Here is a 22,866-nt window from a genome sequence, read left to right as displayed (position 1 = left end):
AGTTGAAATAATTGTACAGTAACAATTTTCAGAATATGTATGTAGACATATATGCATACATATGTATATATGTGTACACACACACACACACACACGAACTCTGCTCATAGGAGCTCCCTTTCTTCATAGTTGCTTGGCGGCATTTTCGGTCGCATAGAATACTTGCTCATAGATGGACTAGCCGTCTCCTATGAGGTAGCTGTTTGGTGATTCATATGTTCAGAATTAGAATAGCCGTCTAGGAAATCAATTTGGTCTTAATTACCATCAACCATTTCATTTTCCTTTATTGGACTGATGGCATTTCCTAGAAAAACAAAGCATGTGTAACCGTAACTCCTGTTGACTGCGTATGACTGAGCTACAAAATGAATTTGTTCTCCTATAAAGTGTTTTGTTTTCCGTTTAAAGTTCTGCCTTGAATACTTCAAAAATAACGCTATGTTTTAAAGATTTGGGCTTAAAGTTTTTCATACATTCTAAGATTTTAATATAGGAGACAGCATTGTAAAGATGGGAAACCTAATATAGTGCTCTGGCTGGCAAACAAAAAGTTTTTATTTGAAGTTTGTTATTTGACTTCAAGGTAGACTAATTCACGTTGGCGTTCGTTTTCTATGCCGTAGCTATTTGATAATATTCCAAGTTTGGAGAGTCTAACAGCCGGTATGCTAGATCTGTTTAAAAGGCAGCTTCCTTTATAATTTAACTTCTCCTAGATTGGGAAATGGTGTTATTTTAAATCTAACATAAAAAATTGTTCACTTACCTTTTTTAATGAGTAGTTCTGATTCCTTAAATCGAAAATGTCCCGAGATGCCAGAAAGTAAGTAATGCCTTACTTGTCATTTTGAATTACAAGTGTTTTAGGGATTCTAGTGAAAGAGTCTTGCCATCTTTGGGAGGCTGTTGGCACAGTGTCACGGCCGGAAGATACCCTATGTGAGGTCAGAGTATCAGCAGGACTCCAGAAGCGGATTCGTTTGGTCACTGTTGGCTGCATTCTGTGTTGGCCATTGAAGAAGCCAGCCTCTCCGCCCGGAAGGCTTTCTGTGGCTCGTGCATACTTGTGTACAGCAGAAGGGCACTTTGATTTTTCGAGTCGTGCTCAGCTGAAAATAAACCAGAGTCTCTCTGCACACGTGTCAGAAACGGCAGTTTTCACTTACTGGTACTGCACCGTTCCTTTGGAAATTTCTTAGAATTGCTTCTCTTGGTGGACTTTTTTCAGGTACTTAGGAAATTTCGAGCACATGAGACCAACCTGCTTATTGCGACAAGCATTGTGGAAGAGGGTGTTGACATACCAAAATGCAACTTGGTGGTTCGTTTTGATTTACCCACAGAGTATCGATCCTATGTTCAATCTAAGGGACGAGCAAGGGCACCGATCTCTAATTACATAATGTTAGCAGATACAGACAAAATAAAAAGTTTTGAAGAAGACCTTAAAACATACAAAGCTATTGAAAAGGTAAGTTCCGAGAGTCAGTAGGGTGTCTTTAAGTTTTTGTTTTTTTTTTTTTTTATGTGCAAAGAAATGGGTAAAAGCAGTTTTACCTACAGAGCGTAGTCTCAGCAAGGGTGTGCAGTGTGTACGTTGTAAGAAAAGTCAAGTAACCACAGAGCCAGCAGTATTTTACGAACTGTTTGAAAGCCCACGGTGAAAATGGTCCTGTGGATTGTGGGGGAAAAATGCCTGGAAAGTGTGTCCTGTTGGTGTGGGCGCTGCAGTCCCAGTTGAGGGGCTGAGTTGTGGAGCCGTCACAGGGTGATGACACAGCCCCTGTGCGTGTGCGTGTGTGTGTGTGCGCGTGTGTGTGTAGATACGGTACCGTGCAAACCTTGTGCACGTGCGGTGAGTGTCTCCACGGTTGGAGCTGGGGCGGGGGGAGTGCTCCGGGAGGGAGTTTCTGCATCAGGTGACTTTGGAATTCTGAAGCATGTTTAGGAGAGAGCTTTTTCCGTAGGTGCAGAGGCAGACAACTGACATAGGGCAACACGGCATTTGTTCTCCTCGTAAAGTCTGTTTTTACAACGTCCAGATCTTGAGAAACAAGTGTTCCAAGTCCGTTGATGCGGGTGAGACTGACGTTGAACCTGTTGTGGATGATGACGATGTGTTCCCGCCATATGTGTTGAGGCCCGATGATGGTGGTCCGCGAGTCACGATCAACACGGCCATTGGACACATCAACAGGTATGATATGAAGTCACTTGCGTGGAAAACCTAGGAGTGTTACAAGGCTTAGGTCTAAACCTGCGAGTATTGTAGTGTTTACCTGTTGCAGACAATCACCAGTCTTTGCATTTGTGGCTTGTAATATTTTGGTGAGAGAAAGAAAAGAAGTTGCTTTTTTCCACTCATGCTCCTTTTTGGTCAAAAGGTAAAAACTGTATTGCACGGTGATAAATGTTTAGGTTTTGTTGGAAGGCTGACTTAATGAAGGCATGATTTTTTTTTAAGTTTATTTATTTATCTTGAGAGCGAGAGAAAGCACAAGTTGGAGAGGGGCAGAGAGAGATGAGAGAGAGAGAATCCCAAGCAGGCCCCGAACTGTCAGCGTGGGGCCTGACACAGGGCTCTAACTCACGAACTAGGAGATCACGACCTGAGCTCACGTAGGACGCTCAACTGCCTGAGCCACCCAGGTGCCCCAAGGGATGCTTCTTTTAATTAGATTTAATTTAATTTTACCTTGCTCACTGAATTTTTTTTTTTTAATCCTGAAAAATCTCGTGCCATGAACGTTGAGGGATGTTGAATTTTCCATTAGCTGCGATATTACAAGATGACGATACATTAACTTGTATTTCTGATCATGGGCTAATTTACTTTGTCCAGAATTGGTAATAACCTTTCCAAGAACTAAGAAAAGCAGCTACATGCCTAGATTATGTATCAGGATAAGTTTCTGTGCAGAGGCAAAATAAAGCAGCAACCGACATAAGATTTTTTTTTTTTTAACTCTTTAATTTGAAACCATTTCACACTTTAAAATGTTGCAGGGATACTGCAGAGAACTCTCATACGCCCCCCACCCAGAGAGACCCATTCAGGTTTCGCGAGAATGTTTTTGGTAGGGAGAGGATCCAATCCAGGATCAGGAGTTGTGTGTGTTTTTCTCATCTCTCCGGTCTCCTTCAGCCTGGAATTACTCTTCAGTTTCCTTGACTTTAATGACCTTGAAACGTTTGAAGCTTACAGGCCAGCCATTTTGTAGGCCGTCTCTCAGCGTGGCTTTATCTGCTCTTTCCGACGTTGAGCCCCAGGTTGTGCACTGGAGCCGGCACATCACAGAAGGGATGCTCTGTTCCCATCCCGTCCCGCCGGGCGCGCTCAGTGTCGATTTGTGCTCTTACTGGTGGTGGTGGCTCCTGATCACTTCCAGAAGGTCTGCCAGCTTCCTCTGTCATAAAGTTGCCTTTTCTCCCTCCATAGTGTGTGTAGTTCATGGGGAGGTGGTTTAAGACCATGTAAAATTTATTCCTCTTCCTGGTTTCACCCATTAGTTTAAGTATCCATTGATATTTCTGGCCTGAATTGATCATTGCTGCGGCATCTGCAAAATGGTGATTTTCTGATTCCGCTGTTCTGTTTGCTGGCATTCTGCCGTGACGAAGAGCTTTCTCTTTTCTCCACTCATTTATTCTTTTTATTTATTAATGTTTTTATCTAATACAAACTGAGGGACTTCTGTTTTATTGAGTGGGTTATATTCTGCTCACTATCATTTATTATTTGTTTTGATGTTACAGTTCTCTCAGATTTGGCCGTGGAAGCCCCTTCAAGCTAGTCTTTTTTACATCACCATTGTTCTTTGGTCACTTCCTTATTTTATGGCACACTAAGATGTTCTAGATTTAACTCCTATTTTCCTTGCCCCAGCCTAGATATTGGCTGTTTCTCCAAAAGCTTCTGGTCTTTTTTAGCGGCAGATGAGTGGTGTTTAGAAACCAAAGTCTGAGTACTAAGTGTGTTCATTGCCTCTGGAGTATTGCTACTCTCAGGCTCCTTAGTCGACAGAGCTAGAAACTACGTGTGTGTGTGTGTGTGTGTGTGTGTGTGTGTGTGTGTGTGTGTGTATTCACATGCACATTTATAGCTGTATTTATTTGCATACCTGACTACCTTTATGTTGTTACGTCCACTTTTACCATGACACCACAGGGTTCATTCTAGCTTTCCTCTTTTCCATCTTTGTTTCTGGCTTCTTCCATAGTGAGAGATAGGACTCCCATTGTCCTCAAAATAGTTACGTTATGTTTAGTATCCCTGAAGGTAGGCAGTCTCCTACTTCGCAGGGCTGCCGCCGTGTTTGGGTGTCCCGAATGCACGGGTCATGACCTTGCAGGGCAGCTGCTCATTCTGCTGCCCTCCTTGTGTGAGTCCTGCCCCCACCGGATTACCTTCCTGTCCCAGCCAGCGCCCTCCTTGCTCAGTCTCAGTGCCCTTGAAGCTAGCTTCCTGCTCCGTATCCCTCTCCTTGTACTGCCGTGGGGTGTGGTGGGAGGGCAGGGGCGGTCTTCTTGTTCTGATGCTTTGTGATATGTCAGTACCGGGCTGTCCTTCCGGCCTCTTCTGACGCCTTCCTTGGGCGGGGCCTGGTAGTTTGCCAGGGCACATAAGACAGTAAGGACCAAACCCTGGCGGTGTGTTCTCCTTACGGATTCCGCACAATATTTTTCTGTGCGGTATGGTAGCCCTGGACGTGCCTTTTTAAATTCGAGTTTTAACTTTAATCAAAATTAAATAAAATTCGAAGTGAGTTTCCTAGCTGTCCTCACCGCATTCCAAGTGCTCCGTGGCTGCTCTGTTGGACAGTGTTGACACCGACTGTCACGGCAGACGATTCTTTTGGACGGCACTGTTCCATCTTACTGAAAGTTGGAAGCAGTGGAACTCACACTTCCCGTGTCAGTACCAATCCAGTAGAGGGGAAGAGGGACATAAAAACTTAAACTTTAGGATATGACTACCAAAACGGATTTTTTTCCCCTATTTCTCAGTTGTGGATTTAGCATCAGAATTTCTTTTTCTTCACAGATACTGTGCTAGATTACCAAGTGATCCGTTTACTCATCTAGCTCCTAAATGTAGAACTCGAGAGTTGCCTGATGGTACATTTTATTCAACTCTTTATCTGCCAATTAACTCACCTCTTCGAGCCTCCATTGTTGTAAGTTTAGAAAAAGAAATGATTGTGCCTTGAAAATATGTCACTAATGGATTTTTTTTTTCCAGCTTCTCTACGCCAATGCAAGTTATAGGTAACTTAGGTTTAGATCTTTTTTTTTCTTAATTTTATTTAATGTTCATTTATTTTAGAGAGTGTGCGGGGGATGGGGGCAGAGAGAGGGAGATGGGACCTGACGTGGGCTCTGCACTGACAGCAGAGAGCCTGACACGGGGCTCGAATCCACAAACCATGAGATCGTGACCCAAGCCAAAGTCTGATGCTCCCTGGCTGAGCCACCCAGGTGCCCCACTTTAAATCTGTTCTCCAGGGAAGGTTTATAAGTCTCTTTTGTGGTCAACTGCACATTCAGATCCTCAACAGACTGTATAGCTAGATGACCCCTAAAGTTTCCTCTGAGATCTTACTAGTATCAGCGTTTCTGACCGAATCCCTCAGCTGTGGCTTACGATACTTCCAGGAGCAGAATTTATTAAATATGTTTGGGCTTTTGTAGTTGTTTGGTTGTTCACCCGAAAATCTGCCTCTGTGTAACTGCTGTGCTTGGTCCCAGTACTGATTTCCAGATATTCCAGGATGACTAATTTCTCTTACATACGAAAATTTGTGCTGTTAATGTGTATGTTACAGTCACATTTTGATAGATCTTTAGTTTGTTTCCTCTTCATAGATTAGTCGGACTAAGATACGTTAAAATCTTACTGAAATCTGTATTCATTAAAATTGTCAGATCTCCATCATAGCTGATCTAGGTTTTACTGGGCAGGACTTTTAAAAATGGCCATTTCAACTGTGGAAATCAGGGTTTTAACAAACTTGTTGGCATTTTTCAAAATGAAGAACTTTACTCTGGTAAAGTTCAGCTTTAAAGATGCTGGGGCAGAGGCTTCCTAGAAGTCGTATGTGCTAATGATCGATAGCTATGCTCATGTACAGTGGAAATGTTTTTTGTTACTTTCAGGGTCCGCCAATGAGCTGTATACGATTGGCCGAAAGAGTTGTAGCTCTCATTTGCTGTGAAAAACTGCACAAAATTGGTAAGAGTGATTGAAAAGCACATGCAGATAAAACTCAGGTTGAAACCCTTGTAAAACAAAAGCACATCAAGGACCTCTGAACTCGCTGTTCTCCTTGTGCTCTGGTGAAGGCGGACGTACGTACGTAAATACGGTGTAACGTGAGGGTCCCGTGACATGTACCAGCTTTGAGGCCCCAGCTTCCCTGCAAATACCTGTAATGTATTTGCTCCCTTTACTGACCCCTTTTCAACACATAAAGGTCTTCTTGTCACTGTTGAGTCATGAGCGTTTGTGTTTTAATGGGTCGTTTTCTCAGATCGGTTTAGTTTACAAATTAATCCACTTAAAAAAAAAGGGAAGTCTTGTTGTCCATAGACTTTGTAAAACAGAGTGCTGTTTCTCTGTTCAGACATCATTTAAAAACACTTTTTTTTTTAATTGAAGTGTAGTTAACACATGATGTTACATCAGTTTCTGGCGTACGACATGGTGGTTCCCCAAGTCTGGACGTTATGCTGTGCCCCCCGCAAGTGTAGCTGCCATCTGTCACCATACAATGCTATTCCAGCACCTTGCACTATATTCCCTGTGCTGTGCCTCGTTTAGACGTTATTTCTGCATCTTGGAGCAGAGTTGGTAATCCTGCTCATGTTGACTTTTATGAGCGCCAAAATAGCCTCCCTGAAGCATCACGTCCGATTACGCTGTGCTATTAAAGCAAAGCTGCTTTAGTTTTCACCCCCCTTCCCGTTGCTTTCTAATATCGTGCCGCTCTGGATTATTTACTTATTAGAGGCAAAATCCGGATTGTTTATGTTAATTCTCGGTACATTTCCTAGGTGAACTGGATGACCATTTGATGCCAGTTGGGAAAGAGACGGTTAAATATGAAGAAGAGCTCGATTTACATGACGAAGAAGAGACCAGCGTTCCAGGAAGACCAGGTTCCACAAAGCGAAGACAGTGCTACCCAAAGGCAGTTAGTATTGGTTAGAACTGCATATGAATCTAGCCTTTCTGACTTTTTATTTCCTGCTACCTCAAATCTGCATTCCCCTGCTTGGCTTCCCAGGCCTCGTAATTTGGCCCGCTTGGGATCTCAGCTCGCTTCCTCCCATCACAGCTTCTGCCAGATCAGCCAGCCCCTCCTCGTTCCCGTGTGCGCTCTGTGCTCTTTCCCACTTAGGACATTGCTTTTGTATTTCTCCTCAAAAGGAGTTTGGCCTCATTTGTCAAATTCTATCCAGAATGAGTTCATTCCCTTTAGAGAGGTGTTTTTTGTTTCATTCCCTTTAGCGGGAAGACGTTGGCCTCATTTGCGTTCAGGACGAAGACAAGAGAGGATTTGCACGATAAGATAGTCAGGTGGAAGGGTGCCCGCTCAAGGTGCGGGCGCTCAAGGATTTGTCGGGAGCCAGGATGTGGCCCGCCTGCGGTCAAAGCCAGTTCCGCCAGCGTGCCGCGTCTGGCTAACTCTGTGGCATCCTGGCAGGATTCATGTGCTAAGACGTCCCTGAGTCTGACTTCCGGGCAGAGCCGTACTGGACTGAAGGTCTTATTGAAAAAATACTTGTTAAGATTTTTCCCCCCATAAGAATTACAAACAGGGGCGCCTGGGTGGCTCAGTCAGTTGAGCGTCCGACTTGGGCTCAGGTCATGATCTCACGGTTCGTGGGTTCAAGCCCCATGTCGGGCTCTGTGCTGACAGCTCGGAGCCTGGGGCCTGCTTTGGATTCTGTTGTCTCCCTCTCTGTCTGCCCTCCCCCGCTCACACTCTGTCTCTTTCACTCTCAAAAATAAACATAAAAAAAAAAAAAAAAAAGAATTGCAAACAAAAGCAAAATTTTGCTGTGTATTTTTCATCCTAGCCTAGAAGTATGGTTCTTCTGTTTTATTTTTGCAGTGCTGTTGAGCATTTTACTTTTTAGAAGGTTTTCACTCAGCTGAGCATTTTCAAGATTCAAAATCATGTCAGTTGTTTAAAAATTATGAATATTAACCCGTTCCCTGAAATGCTTGTTTCCCTCAGTTTTCCTCAAGGGTTTGCTTCTCTGTCTTCCTACTCGACATTTACCCCGGAGACCACTGGGCTTGTTTCCTGTGACAAAGGTCGTCAGTCGTAATAAGTTTTAATCAGAAGATACATTCTGGATTATCTGGCATTCTGATAACCCTGTCTCCTCACCAGTATTTCTGTGCGTTTTAACTACAGATGCAATTTATGCCCCTGAGCCTCAGAAACTTCACGACTCTGTTGCGTAGGGTTGTGTGACTATTGAGAGCTTGGAAACAGTCTCAGGCTCGTTAAACTGCATTTTACTCCTATAACTACATAGCCATTAAAAATGATACAGATCTGTATTGACCAAGAAAGATGTTCTCATTGTAGGAATTGGAGATAAAAGAAATAAGGTGACGACAGTCTTTGTTGTGTCATTCCGTGGGTGATGAAGCACACGTGTGTGTGTATGTTGATCCACGTGTGCACACAGGAAAACATCTGGAAGACGATGCAGTCTGTCAAAAAGTTAATAGTAGAGGTGATATCTGAGCAATACAGTTACATGGGACTTATAAAATTTTGCATGTTTTCTGATATTCTGCAGTGAGTAAAGACTAAAAGCCGCAAGGAAGAGTTCTCTGATCAAAAGAAAGAGCTGAAATGAAGAGCGTTTCTAAGAAAATGCCCTACAGGGTTTGGTCGTTTTTATAAAGTTTTGGTGTTAGAGTCAGCAGTGCATTATGAGGGAGGTGACCATGGGCCACCAGAGCCCAGGCCTGAGCAGCGCTGGCTGTCCCCCAGAGTTAAGGAATGAGGCCTCCTGCCCTGGGTGTTTGCTTCCCTTTTTCTCATCAGCTTTTAGGAAAGCTGCAAGTAAATTTGTTTGTTTGTTTGTTTGCCAGTGTCTGGACAAGAGGCTGTCACCCTTGCTTAAGTTTTCTTTCTAATTTTAGATTCCGGAATGTTTGAGGGATAGCTATCCCAAACCCGATCAGCCCTGTTACCTGTATGTGATAGGAATGGTTCTGACGACACCCTTACCTGATGAACTCAACTTCAGAAGGCGGAAGCTCTATCCCCCTGAGGACACCACGAGATGCTTTGGAATACTGACGGCCAAACCCATACCTCAGGTAGACAGCTCTTTAGGACTGCTATCGGTAAGAGGGAACGGCTAAAGCTATCTCTCGTTACCTCAGAATGTTTGCTACTTAAAAATCAAGGTGTCCCTTCTGTTCCCCGGATTGACAGCGTCGTTCCCCCTCTGAAATGAAATATTTGTGATGGAATAAAATACCTGTTAACTCTGGGGATGCTTGATTTTTCTTTTTGCTAAGATCCCGCACTTTCCTGTGTACACGCGCTCCGGAGAGGTTACCATATCCATTGAGTTGAAGAAGTCTGGTTTCACGTTGTCTCTCCAAATGCTTGAGTTGATCACAAGACTTCACCAGTATATATTCTCTCATATTCTTCGGCTTGAAAAACCTGCACTAGAATTTAAACCCACAGACGCTGATTCAGCATACTGTGTTCTACCTCTTAACGTTGGTAAGAAGGGCCCGGACTCTGACGTGTTGGCCGATACTAGCTGGAAAAGGGAGGCTTGCGTAACGTTAGTTTATGGTGGCCGCTAGAGAAATCTCTTACTAGAGACCACTCCAAATTAGACACCTACTCGGATACGTAGCTTAAGTAAGAATCCCACCCGTATTCTGTTTTAACGAGCTAAAGAGTCTTTTCCTTCCCTAAGTGAATGACTCCAGCACTTTGGACATTGACTTTAAATTCATGGAAGATATTGAGAAATCTGAAGCTCGCATAGGCATTCCCAGCACAAAGTATTCAAAAGAAACACCCTTTGTTTTTAAATTAGAAGATTACCAGGACGCAGTCATCATTCCGAGGTGAGTGTCTAAGCGGAGCGCCGCGCGGGGGTGGCACTTTGTTTCGGGAGAGTCGCTCCCTCGCGTGGAAACCCAGGGGGGCCGTGGCGTTGATGCATCTCCTGGGAAGCGTAGGTGTCTCTTCCTGGTGGGGCCTGTTCTCCCTAGCTGACTTCCTCTTGTGAGAAACCACACCTCGAACGCTGTGGGTGGAGGGGTTTGATTTTGTGAAGTTCAGATCATCTACATGCTGTTGAAATCTTCGTCTTATTTTTCCAGTTTATTTATTTCTTAGAGAATGAGGGGAAGGAGAGAACGAGGGGAGGGAGAGAGGGAGAGAGGGAGGAAGGGAGGGAGAATCCCAAGCAGGCTCTGAGCTGTCAGCGTGGAGTCCAACCCAGAGCTCAGACCCGCGAACCGTGAGATCATGACCTGAGCTGAAGTCGGATGCTTACTGACTGAGCCACCCGGGCACCCCAAAATCTTCCTTGTTTTAATCCCCAAAGTCTTAAAGAATTTGATTGTAAACAATAGCTTCTTAAACTTCTTATAGGGAATAATGGTATTAAATGCAATGAAGTAGTAAATCAGGATGCTTTTTTTCTTATTTTGTAAGAATTTAGGGGATAGTTTCTGAGCAATAAATTTAAATATAGGAACCTTTCATAAAATTAGAGTACTGGCTGTAATTCGGTCTTTCCTGATTTCTGTTTTTTCTTCTTTGCAACTTAAAATCATATTTAAAAACTTTTTTGACTTTATTATTATTCATTTTTGAGAGACAGAGAGTGCTAGCTAGCAGGGGATGGGCAGAGAGAGAGGGAGACACAGAATCCAAAGCAGGCTCCAGGCTCCGAGCTGTCAGCACAGAGCCCGACGCGGGGCTCGAACCCACGAACTGTGAGCTCATGACCTGAGCCGAAGTCCGACGCTTAACCGGCTGAGCCACCCAGGCACCCCTTAAAGTCCTGTTTTAAATGGTAGCTGCCATCAGACTGTTACTACCATGAGTGGTGCCTTCATGCATTTATGTGGCAGGCACCTTTCACGTTCAGCATGTTTGTAATGCAGAGTGCTTGCTCACTCAGTTGGTAGGATGTTGAAAGTGTTCTGCCCCGTATATATTAGTGAAACTAAGAGAGAGTTAAAGGTGCCATGTAGCTTTCATGTGTTAATCAGAGTGATCAGAGATCTTTAGAATGAGGTTAACCGTAACGTAGGGCGGAATGGAGAAGCGATTTTTACTTAATATAAACATAATTTTCATCTGACACCCACTTGAAATATATTATTTGGAATTGAAGTGTTCATCAGCGCTGTTTGTTTTCAACCTTTGAACTTTAAAATCATAATTTGCATTTTCATATTAAAAACATGCGTTGAGAATAGTTGCCTCAAGTGTATTGTTTTTCTTTTTTAGATACCGTAATTTTGATCAGCCTCATCGATTTTATGTAGCTGATGTATACACTGATCTTACCCCACTGAGTAAATTTCCTTCCCCTGAGTATGAAACCTTTGCAGAATATTATAAAACAAAGTATAACCTTGATCTGACCAATCTCAACCAGCCACTGCTGGATGTGGACCACACATCTTCGAGGTAAGGGGTTTCAGAGATGGCATTTGACTGTCACCTGAGGCACTATTTGCAGAGGTCGGCAGACAACCATAGGGGGGTCACTGTCCCACTGCCTGCCTGTCAACTCTGAAACCGGGAGATTCTTTGCACAGAGAACTGCCCAGGGTGGGGTCCAGGAGTCCTCAGTTTAAATGAGCTCTTCAGGTGATTTGTAGGCACACTGAGCTAGAGAACCCCTGTGAAGGGTCGGGGTGGGGTGGGGGGGATACTTCTTTTTGTTTGATAAAAATATTTTGAAATTCTTATAGACTGAATCTTTTGACACCTCGCCATTTGAATCAGAAGGGGAAAGCCCTTCCTCTAAGCAGTGCTGAGAAGAGAAAAGCCAAGTGGGAAAGTCTGCAGAATAAACAGGTAATGTGTTCACTATTACTCTAGCATCATTTACTATTTTGAAACGTTAAGTTTGACTTCTTTATCAGCAGGTTGAACTGAGTGACTTAGGAAGTTTCTGGAAGATCCCCAACACTTAGGCTTTGTCATGTTTTAGCTAATACCGTGTGTGAACCTGTATTTGAATGGCTTTTTGGAAATATGATGGGTTTCCTTTGATACTTGGTCTATTGGCAAAATTCGATTCATCCTTATAAATCCTAGATTAAATCCCATTCAGCCTTAAGCCTTAAGCCTTAAAAGGGATTGTTTTTAGAAGTAAGACTTTATTAATATTCATGATTTTCATCTTTATCCCTTAGTGAAACTGGTCTTTAATTTTTTATTCTTTTGTGTGTTTGCTTTATATTTGTCCACATTTTTGCTTCTTCAAAGATCCTGGTTCCAGAGCTCTGTGCTATACATCCGATTCCAGCATCACTGTGGAGAAAAGCAGTCTGTCTCCCTAGCATACTGTACCGCCTTCACTGCCTTCTGACCGCAGAGGAGCTAAGAGCCCAAACGGCCAGCGATGCTGGCGTGGGAGTCCGATCACTTCCCGTGGATTTTAGGTATGCCTGTGCTGTCAGCCAGAAGGAGCGCAGGGTTATGGAAGCCTGTTTGCAGAAGAACTGCATTAATTTCCGATTTTAATTTTATATAAAACAGTTCTTAAAAGCTTAAAAAGAAAGCACGGATGTCTCATACATGAAATAAATGCATCCTTTGATTCCTACATTCTTGTGAAGTTGCACAGGGAGAAGGGGGTCGTTCCTCCTTCAGTGATGGCGGTCAGAGCGAAAACGGAAACAGTTCTTTGTTGCCCTGCTGACATCGGAAGACCACTTCCTCTTCTGTAAAATCAAGTCTCTATTAAATGGCAATTGCCTCAAGATGTTCCTTGTCTTTTTCTCTTCCCGCTAGGAAAGTTTCCGCGTTCTAAGGAAATTATTGGCTTAACCACTCAGATTAATTTCGGTTACCCAATTGTGGAGACCACAGTGGTTCCAGGGATTAAGGAATCTTAAAACAGGATAGTAGTAGTCACAGCTGCATTTGCTGAGTACTTACCTCGGCGTCAAACACTGGTTCGGATGCCGTGGCCTGTCTTGGGTCATTTAATCACTAGGACAGCCCTGTGGGGTAGGAGTGGTCAGCCCTCTTCCGAGTGTGGGAAGCCGGGGTGCAGAGAGGTTCCGTAAATCACGAGCTCGTTAGCCGGAGGGCCTGGGATCCCAGCCCAGACGGTGGCTCCGGGTCCCGTTGCCAACCCCGCGCGTCGCCCCCACCCCGCGCTTGCTGTCGGGCGGCGGATTAAAGCGGTGCAGGGAGCCACGTCCCGCTGCCTGACGTACTCGGGGCAGAATTCCGATATGGTGATTTCTGCCTCGGAGACTTGTTTCTCCTCCAAAGTGGGAGCTCGTTTGGAGGGATCGTTATTTTGCTTATTTATGTCGTTGACGTTGTTCTTGCTCTGAACCTCGCCCTTTTGAAGGGTCTGACGAAGTCGTAAAAATGTCTCTGCAGATACCCCAACCTAGACTTCGGGTGGAAGAAATCTATTGACAGCAAATCCTTCATCTCAATTGCTAGCTCCTCTTGGGCTGAAAACGATAATTACTGTAAGCACAGCACAATTGTAGTCCCTGAAAATGCTGCACGTCAAGGTGCTATTAGAACCTCCTCTCTAGAAAATCACGACCAAATGTCTGTGAACTGCAGAACGCTCTTCGGTGAGTCACCCGGTAAGCTCCAGATCGAAGCTTCGACAGATCTCACGGCGACCAACGGTCTTTCGTACAATAAAAACCTTGCCAATGGCGGTTGCGATTTAGCTAACAGAGACTTTTGCCAAGGAAATCAGCTGAGTTACTACAAGCAGGAAATACCTGTACAACCAACTACCTCATATCCCATTCAGAATTTATACAGTCACGAGAACCAGCCCAAGCCCAGCGATGAATGTACTCTCCTGAGTAACAAATACCTTGATGGAAATGCTAACACATCTACCTCAGAGGGAAGTCCCGCAGCGGCCACGACGCCCGGTACTAACGAAGCTGTTCCCGCGCCCCGGGACGGGAGGGCTTCTGCGCAGAGCCCTTGTCCCGGCTACTCCTCGAGGACTCTTGGCCCGAACCCTGGACTCATTCTGCAGGCTTTGACCCTTTCAAATGCTAGCGATGGGTTTAACCTGGAGCGGCTTGAAATGCTTGGTGACTCCTTTCTAAAGCATGCCATCACCACGTACCTGTTTTGCACTTACCCCGACGCGCACGAGGGCCGCCTTTCCTATATGAGAAGCAAAAAGGTAAGAAGTACCGTGTTTCTCACTCAGAGTAAGCGTTCGGCGTGCCTAGGACGTGGGGTCACGCGCGGGCTGGTTTCAGAGGACGAGGGGTCGCTCAGACGGGAGGCTGCCTTTCCCTGATGAAGCCCCCAAGGTTTGGGGCGTCAGCTGATCTGTGTGTGCCTTGTGGATGGATGGAAATTCAGCTCTGATGGGACCGTTTGCGAGAATACGTGTGCTCGCTGGGTCCCCAGGGGGTGTGAAGAGGTACGAGGCGTGGTTGTTTGGGGGGGAGGGTGCTCGCGCTTGAATTTCAGTGGAGAGAAAAGTTTATCTGGGAGAATGCCGTCTTGGCACACAAGGCATCCGGACCTGGAGAAAACACAGGTCTTGTGCGGAGGAGCTCGTCTTCAGGGTTTTTGGAGGGTGAGGAAGGGAGGGGAGCTCGGTGACTCCCCGGCATAAAGGGGGTGACGCCTGAGCTCCGAGCACGCAGGGGACCGAGAGCCCAGAGGAAGGGTGTGACCCCACGCCAGCGGGAATCAAGATTTCAGGAAGGGAAGCGGCGAAGGTAAAATGTTTAAACGATGATAAAAGAGGTGTCACAGGGCAACACGTCCGTGCTTGACGTGTAACTTACAAAGCTGCTCGTTGCCCCGGACACTCAGAGAGAAGGACCGTCGCTGGGAGGAGAAGGCATTCATGGAGGAGGTGCACTGGCACCTAGTGTGTAAACAGTGAACAGACGGCAGGGCGCGTCGGCAGCACTCAGTGACCCAACTGTGGCAGCAGGCAGAGGAAGGGGTAAAAGGGCAGGTGTGGGAAGCTCTGTCGTGGAAGATGTTCAAGGCTGGGCCCAGGAGTTTGCGCGTGTTTGGATGTCGGGGGCACTTTTCACGTCAGGGACTCTTCCCGTTCTGGAAGCGCTGCTTGTAACGTGATCGCTCTGGTGGCAGAGTGCGGCCTGAGTCCAAGCGCAAAGCCAGACCGAGCGGGGCGATCGGCTGGGCTTTTGCAGAGTGTAAGCAAGCAGAGTAGGGGATGGTTCTCGAGTTCCAGCAGTGAGGACAGGACCGAGGCGAGTAGTAGTTCGGGGGGAATGAGAGTTGAAGCTCACGCTTCCTAAGCGTTTCCTCCAGCCAGACGCTACTTTTGCAGCCTTATGTGTTATATCAGTCGCCTAATTAAATTCTGCATACTTTTATTACATTTAAAAAAAATGTTTAATGTTTATTTATTATTGAGAAACAGAGATAGAGCACGAGCAGGGGAGGGGCAGACAGAAGGGGAGACACAGAATCCGAAGCAGGCTCCGGGCTCCGAGCTGTCAGCACAGAGCCCGACGCGGGACTCAAACCCACGAACCGCGAGATCATGACCTGAGCCGAAGTCGGACGCTCGACCGACGGAGCCACCCAGGCGCCCCACTTTTATTACATTTTTTAGATTTTATGTATAATTGTATACACTTTTATTATCCCTCTTCTGTAGACGAGGATCCTGAGGCAGGAGGTGTTAGCTTGCCCCAGGGTCACGTGGCAAGTACGTGGCGGAGCCCAGACAGTGCGGCTTCAGAGACCGTGCTCTTCACCGTCACACTCCCCTACCTCCGATGTCACTCTGTAACACCGGACACTACACTGAGCATTTTACAGACCTCGTTTACTCTTCTCACTGAGCCCCTGGGGACTGGATAACACGCCTCCATCTTGCAGGTGGGGAGACTCCTGCCTGGAGAGGTTGCTTTTGGTTGGCGTAGGGTTACTTAACTTGCCAGTCGGGAGGGCGTCGGAAGCGAGAACCCGTTCCTTCCGCCGCCCTTCTCACTGCCCCTCCGTGTGATTGGGGGGCAGAGAGAGCCGTGATGCCGGGGTGCCCTCGTGTAGGCTGGGGCCGTGGCGGCGCTCTTGGTGGGAGGAGCACAAATGGAGGAATCGGGGTGAGGATTAGGGTTTTCGGACCTCGTGGAAAATGAAGTGAAACGTTGGGATCGTTGAGAATTTAGGACTGAACTACGGCGTGGGCGAATAGTCTTCACGAGAGTGATAATCGAGGCTGTCAGAACAAATGGGGTCACCAAGAAGGTGGTTGTAGGAACAAAACATCAGAGGCTGAGAATCGGTATAAAGCGTTAGCACATGTACTCTGTTAGGTAAGGAAGAAATCAGCGTACGTTTCCGAAATAGCATCTCTGCGTCTGCCCGGACAGCCTTGGCTCCTTGCTTCCAGGAGAGATCATCGTTGTTCCCTCAGCCCGGTCTGGTGTCCTGACCGGGCCTGAGCCCCTCGCCGGTCTTCGCGCGGACTCCACGCACGCACCCCCGCTGTCGTTCCTCTCTCACGGCCCTCCCCCCGCTTGTCGAATGGCCTCTAGTTCTTTCTTCCTGTTCCGTCCCGCCACCCGTGCCGTCTGAGTGGATGGGATCGCTGTCTTCGTCCTCCTGTTGCCGGCTGTGATGCTGTGATTCTCCGACTCTGGAAAAGGATGCTAGCGTTTATCAGAGCCCTTACGTTTCTGACAGCGTGCCTCGCGTAGTGAGTGTCACCTGCAGACACCGGTTCCCCCCCCCCCCCCCCGCCCTCAGCTGTGTCGCCTGCAGGGATTAGCAGTCCCTCAGTTTTCTGACTGTTCTCTCAGGGATGTGGGTACCCGTTCAGTGGTCCCGAGTTCCCCAGAGAAAGGGCTCGTGAAGTACTTACGTAGAAAGGAACCTGGTTTATAGAAAATGCATATGGCGTGGACCGTTCTAGATCCTTGTTTCCAAGTTTTTACTAGACGTTTCTAGGTAGAAATGTTAACGAGTGAGTGAGTTAGGGAGGACATGGGGTCTGTAGGAAAAACACAGCACAGGGCAAACAATGAAGCTGTTTTATTGATGTGAATAAACATGGAGTTATTACCCTTTGCTGTGTTTTAAAATGATTGAACAAAAATGTCATTTGTGGCTTAGGAGTATAAAATGATTTTAGCTCCATTTACTCAGTGCCAGTTTCCACTCACATAGCTAGAGTCTGTGGCATTTCCCCCCATTTATTTCATTACGAATATTGTGACACCTTAGATGCTTTACAGGGATTCTTTTCTATTCTGATAGTCCCAGTTGGCAGTTTGCATTTGATATCATCAGGTTGTGTTTTTTTTTTTTTAAAGTTTGAAATTGTGTGAATTGTTTGTTCTGACTTTATAGGGAATTTGCGTATTAGTTTTTTCTGATCTGCGTTTTTATATCCAGAAGTATTCATCTAACGACACTAAAGGTTGTAGAATACACGGGCACGTAAAATTTCTTACCGTGAATAGGCAGAAAACCTGTACGTTCTCTATAATTGATGACCAGTTGTGGTGATACGAACAACATTTAACTAAAAATGTGTTTATTTGCCTGGTGTGAACTCCAGCAGTGGGCATTTATGGATAAGTGTCTTACACGTTTTTTCTGCTAAAGGTCAGCAACTGTAATCTGTATCGGCTTGGAAAAAAGAAGGGACTGCCCAGCCGCATGGTGGTGTCCATATTTGATCCCCCTGTGAATTGGCTTCCTCCTGGTTATGTAGTAAACCAAGACAAAAGTAATACAGATAAATGGGAAAAAGATGAAATGGTAAGTTTTTGGTAACTGGAAGGACTTCTGCTTTGGTGAACGGGGAGAATTTTGTTCTCTTAATTTTTTGTTTCTTTTCCGTGGCATATTTGTAATAGAGTAGGAATTTGATGTGTTAATTTCTCTAAGGAGACTGTCTCTTCATTGAATTCAGAAACAGTGTTAGATATTTTTGAGGCGGGGGGACAATTCTATCATCTTCCTTTTCCAGAGGTATATGATGTTGCGACTCTGAAAAAGAAGAAAACAAAACTCCATAATATTTCACTTTGTTACCCTGTATTACAAGTGAGGACAGACCCTTAGCTCTGTTCAATAAAATAACTCTCCAGTGGTCTGTGATCTCCTATCTATGAAGTCATTAATTTCAGTAAAGCCTTGCTTTGTAGTTCAGGGATTTCTCAGTGAGGACTAGGCCTTCTCTAGTGAACTAAAAAAAAAAAAAAAAGATCCTAAAGGTTGTAGTTTTTTGGAAACAGTTTAAATTTTGCCAGGGACTTGAGACGACCAAGTATTAGCTGCAGCGGCTTCATTTTGTCTCGTCTTGAAGGCCACCAGAGGGCACCTCGGAGGGCTCGTGAGCCGGCAGAGCGGTCGGTCCCTCCCCGTGGTGGGCGGCTGGGGAACGAGAGCACCTCTTCCAAAATCAAAGGCGATCTCTCTGGCACTTTGCTTTCTTGGACATTTATTTTGCATTAATGAGAAACTAGATCGTTGTTACTTCATTTTTCCTCCAGGCCAACGCTGAGAATACCGTTTCTTTCACAGATTATGCCTCCTAAATATGTGCTCTGCACGTCTTCTTTCTGACACGCGCGTCCCGGTTCCTGGGCTCAAATATTTCCAGGCCTGATGCTCTGCGACCCTGTTTTGATTTTTATCTCTTCATTGAGCATATTTTTAACTCGTGCAGTATTTGAGATGATTTCAGTGTCTTACAGAAATTGACCTCCTCTGGAAAAGCATCAGAATATTTTAATGCAAGTTGGGTTAGAAAAATTATATTCGTTCCTGATTTAGAAATGGGTGGAACCTTAGAGGAAAATATGTAGATTTTGAGAACGTTAGAGAAAATATTGCATCTCTATGAAAAACATTCCAGTGATAATTATTCTGCCTTGTAAGTAGTTTCATAATATAATCAGCTCTTTAAAAAAAATTAGCATCAAGGTGACATTGACAAGTCCTTTTGATTAAAAAAAATTTTGTTTTAAGTTAGAACAGACATTTCTTATTTTCCTTAACATTTCAGATGACCTGGCACCGTGACTTTTGGAATATATTAAAGATCCTGTTCGTATTTTCACTTAGTAATTTACGCTTACTGAAACAGACACAGGAGAGCGTGTGCATTCCTGCTTCACCCGCCTCGCTCCTCCCCACGTAGGTTTAAGAGAAACCTTTGCATGCGAGTGCAGAAGGTAATAACTCAGGTAGAAGGTTGACTTGAACTGGAAGCGAAAAGAGTTTTATGCTGGCATTTTTCTGAAGAGCCTGAAGTGTTCTTATTTAGGGAGGTCGGACCCTGCTATTTCGCAGATAGAGAAACTGAAACCCAGAGGCATTAAAGAACTTTGCTTTGTGATAAAACCCAGTCTTTGGGGTTGGTGTGTGTATATTGCCAATTTCAGACTATGGGAGCATCTTACTGAAGATATACGAAGATTCTATTTAATGAAACGGTTTTTCACTCTGATTTTTTGTTTTAATGGCAGTTTGCCTTTTTTTAGTGCAAGGACCAAACAGTAGTCAAAACAGCTCATGTTACCTCGGAAGAGTACAGGGCTTTTTGCAGGAAGTAGTTCCTAGAGGTCTGCCACTATAGTTTCTTCTCATATTCTTCCGTAACCTTGAAAACGTTTTATAAACATTTTTTATTAAAAAAAAAAAAACAAAAAACATTCAGGTATGTTGTTGTAGACACATACATATCTACATTGGCTCACTACTCGTCTTTATTTTCAAACAACTACACTGTCCCTTTTGAGTCCGATTTAAAATGAAATATTTGCAGTATTTAAAAAATACTTGACGAGGTTTGAAAACTTTTGTCAGGAAATCTCTGGGAAGTTGTTGCTATCAAAATTGAAGCAAACTCTCCTGCCTTTCGCCCCAAAGGAAAGGAAAGTCTTTTTATTTTATTTTTTTTTATTTCTTGCGCAACAGAAATTTGGCATCTCTTAGCATTGCAAAAAAGTTACATCATTACTGAATCCTAGCCCATTATTAAGGTTGTCATTCACAAATAAGCTTTTGCCAAAGAAATCGGAATTAGCAAAGATCTTCTGACAGAAATTGGATTGTTGTGTTTCATGTTAGTCTAACTTTTCTTCTGTTTTTGTCAGTTATGCTATAATCTGTTCCTCTGATTACTGTAGCACGGTGGAGGGGAAAAGCATAATTTCCCAAATTCGTAGCTTAGTTCAGTGATCACTTCTAGTTTTCAAGCAGAGCAATCTAGTTTTACATTATAGCAAATGCACTTTGATTTGCAGTGGAAAGCGGGGACAGACTTTCCCATGAATCCCTGTTGCCCATTTTTAATATTCTACAGATTTTTAAAGCAGTTGATCTTCTTTCATATATTTATACTCTTCATTGCACAGATAATGCTTTCTCTGCATCTGGACTTTAATTTTATTCATTTGAAAATCTTTTCGAAACATTTTAAAACTTTGTCAGCAAAATCGAAGACCTCTGTGATTGGCATGTGAGTGCTTTTATTGTGTGTCTGCTGGAGTAAGCCTCCTTAGCTGCAGTCGTGCCTCGCGGACATTAATTTTAACTTTATATCCACGTACAGAAATCCTTAACTTAAAGCTTCATACTGGCTAAAGGTCATTTTATAACTTAGAAAATGAACATTCAAAGAACATGTTTCACTTTGTTTATATGATTAAATAACTTATTTTATGTTAATTGAAAACAAATGGCCGTGATTTTAAAGTTGCCTTTTAGTATTTGTGGTTGTCATTTGAAATTATCCACAACCCTTGCTTTTATTGAGTTTCAGACCCTTTTAAAAACAGCAGCTATGTCTCCCCTCCTTCCCCATTCCCCGTCGTTTCAGACAAAAGACTGCATGTTGGCTAATGGCAAACTGGACCAGGACTTTGAGGAGGACGACGAGGAGGGGGAGGATCTGACGTGGAAGGTTCCAAAGGAGGACGCCGACGACGAAGACGATTTCCTGGAGTATGATCAGGAACATATCAAATTCATAGATAACATGCTAATGGGATCGGGAGCTTTCGTAAAGAAAATTTCTCTTTCTCCTCTCTCAGCCACTGATTCTGCATACGAATGGAAAATGCCCAAAAAAGCCTCCTTGGGCAGCATGCCATTCTCCTCAGATTTCGAGGACTTCGACTATAGCTCTTGGGATGCCATGTGCTACCTGGATCCCAGCAAAGCCGTCGAAGAGGATGACTTTGTGGTGGGGTTCTGGAATCCGTCGGAAGAGAACTGTGGCGTCGACACAGGGAAACAGTCCATCTCTTACGACTTGCACACCGAGCAGTGCATCGCGGACAAAAGCATAGCCGACTGTGTGGAGGCCCTGCTGGGCTGCTATTTGACCAGCTGCGGGGAGAGGGCTGCCCAGCTGTTCCTCTGCTCCTTGGGGCTCAAGGTGCTCCCGGTAATTAAAAGGACTGATCGGGAAAAGGCCATGTGCCCCGCCAGGGAGAATTTCAACGGCCAACAAAAGGCCCTTTCAGGGAGCCGGGCCGCCGCCTCGGTGGCCGGCCCGCGCTCCTCCGTCCTGAAAGACTTGGAGTACGGTTGTTTGAAGATTCCACCGCGATGCATGTTTGATCATCCGGACGCAGATAAAACACTGAACCACCTGATATCGGGTTTTGAGAATTTTGAGAAGAAAATCAACTACAGGTTCAAGAACAAGGCTTACCTTCTGCAAGCTTTTACGCACGCCTCCTACCACTACAATACTATCACTGGTAAGAAGCCCCAGCCCGCACTCCGTTTCCCTGAAACGGCCGCCTTGCGTTAACTGCGTTATTTGGGCCCCGTTAGAGAAAAGCATCCTACGCATGTACAGGCTTGGTGCTTAACGTGCACGGTGGAGGGAGGGAGGGAGCAAGAGAAAAACGAAGGCGGCTTTATTTTCCTCTGCTTTCCGGGAGCCCTGCGCCTTATCCTTGGCAGCTGGCGGCCTGGCCCTCCTTACGCGCTCGCGTAGACGTGCCGCACAGGGGAGTTTGAGCCTTCGTATTCTGTTGTGTTTTTCCCATTTGAATCTTCCCCCGGTGGCTCTCTGCTGCCTGTTCAGTGCTGGTTTTGGTTCTTGATTCATCCATACATTCTGGATGAACTGTCACATCTTTTTATGGTTCTTCCTGAACGGAAAGGCCCCTCCCTTTCTTCAGGTCCCTTTGGATCAAAAGATGAGCCGATGAAAAGGAACTTCTTCGGGGAGGGCCTCCTTGCCCTTGCTCTCGCTCTTGCTGCCGTCTCCCACTCGGCACTGCGCCCCAGGTTTTCCTCTTCTATTTAGTAGGCGCCCGGGCCATCAGATTAGAAGGGAGATTAGGTGCCTGGAACTGTTGTCAGCTTCAGCTTGTGAAAAGCCTGTGTACTTTTTTCTGTATTCGAGTAGTAAGTGCTTGAATCTGGAATCCCAGAGCAGAGTAGAGGGTCTGTATTAAGGAAAACAATAAAGGTTAAGATGATCAGAAAAGTGCAAAGCCAAAAAGTAAAAACCGATCTGGCCCTGAACTGGAAGGACCGACAGCACGGAGGGCTGTTTCTCTTTGTGCAGAAGCCGATGGTCCCTCCTGCCCTCTGCGGAGTGAGGGGCCCTGCCTCGGAGCTCCAGGTGTCCGGGACGCGCTGC

At 45.2% G+C, this 22,866-nt stretch overlaps 1 protein-coding gene across 5 annotated transcripts in view; it reads left to right on the top strand.

Moving 5' to 3' along the window:
- The window catches only part of DICER1 (dicer 1, ribonuclease III), a 71,612-nt gene that overhangs the window by 41,760 nt on the left and 6,986 nt on the right, over nucleotides 1-22,866 (top strand). For 2 of the 5 annotated variants that reach the window (XM_019462185.2, XM_019462184.2), the window contains exons 12-25: nucleotides 1,232-1,474; nucleotides 2,046-2,200; nucleotides 5,048-5,180; nucleotides 6,160-6,235; nucleotides 7,057-7,196; nucleotides 9,173-9,352; nucleotides 9,557-9,770; nucleotides 9,973-10,126; nucleotides 11,526-11,708; nucleotides 11,996-12,101; nucleotides 12,516-12,691; nucleotides 13,647-14,430; nucleotides 17,856-18,011; nucleotides 21,082-21,970. In XM_019462185.2, the coding sequence (XP_019317730.2) occupies nucleotides 1,232-1,474; nucleotides 2,046-2,200; nucleotides 5,048-5,180; nucleotides 6,160-6,235; nucleotides 7,057-7,196; nucleotides 9,173-9,352; nucleotides 9,557-9,770; nucleotides 9,973-10,126; nucleotides 11,526-11,708; nucleotides 11,996-12,101; nucleotides 12,516-12,691; nucleotides 13,647-14,430; nucleotides 17,856-18,011; nucleotides 21,082-21,970 (3,589 nt within the window). Of the gene's footprint in view, nucleotides 1-1,231; nucleotides 1,475-2,045; nucleotides 2,201-5,047; nucleotides 5,181-6,159; nucleotides 6,236-7,056; nucleotides 7,197-9,172; nucleotides 9,353-9,556; nucleotides 9,771-9,972; nucleotides 10,127-11,525; nucleotides 11,709-11,995; nucleotides 12,102-12,515; nucleotides 12,692-13,646; nucleotides 14,431-17,855; nucleotides 18,012-18,779; nucleotides 19,112-21,081; nucleotides 21,971-22,866 lie in introns of those variants that run through there. The other 3 variants (XM_053889750.1, XM_019462186.2, XR_008417313.1) reach the window with 3 other exon arrangements.

Source organism: Panthera pardus, unplaced genomic scaffold (genome assembly GCF_024362965.1).
Source record: "Panthera pardus isolate Hobbes unplaced genomic scaffold, ASM2436296v1 HiC_scaffold_24, whole genome shotgun sequence".
Lineage (NCBI taxonomy): Eukaryota > Metazoa > Chordata > Mammalia > Carnivora > Felidae > Panthera > Panthera pardus.
This window is presented reverse-complemented; position numbering and strand designations above follow the sequence as displayed.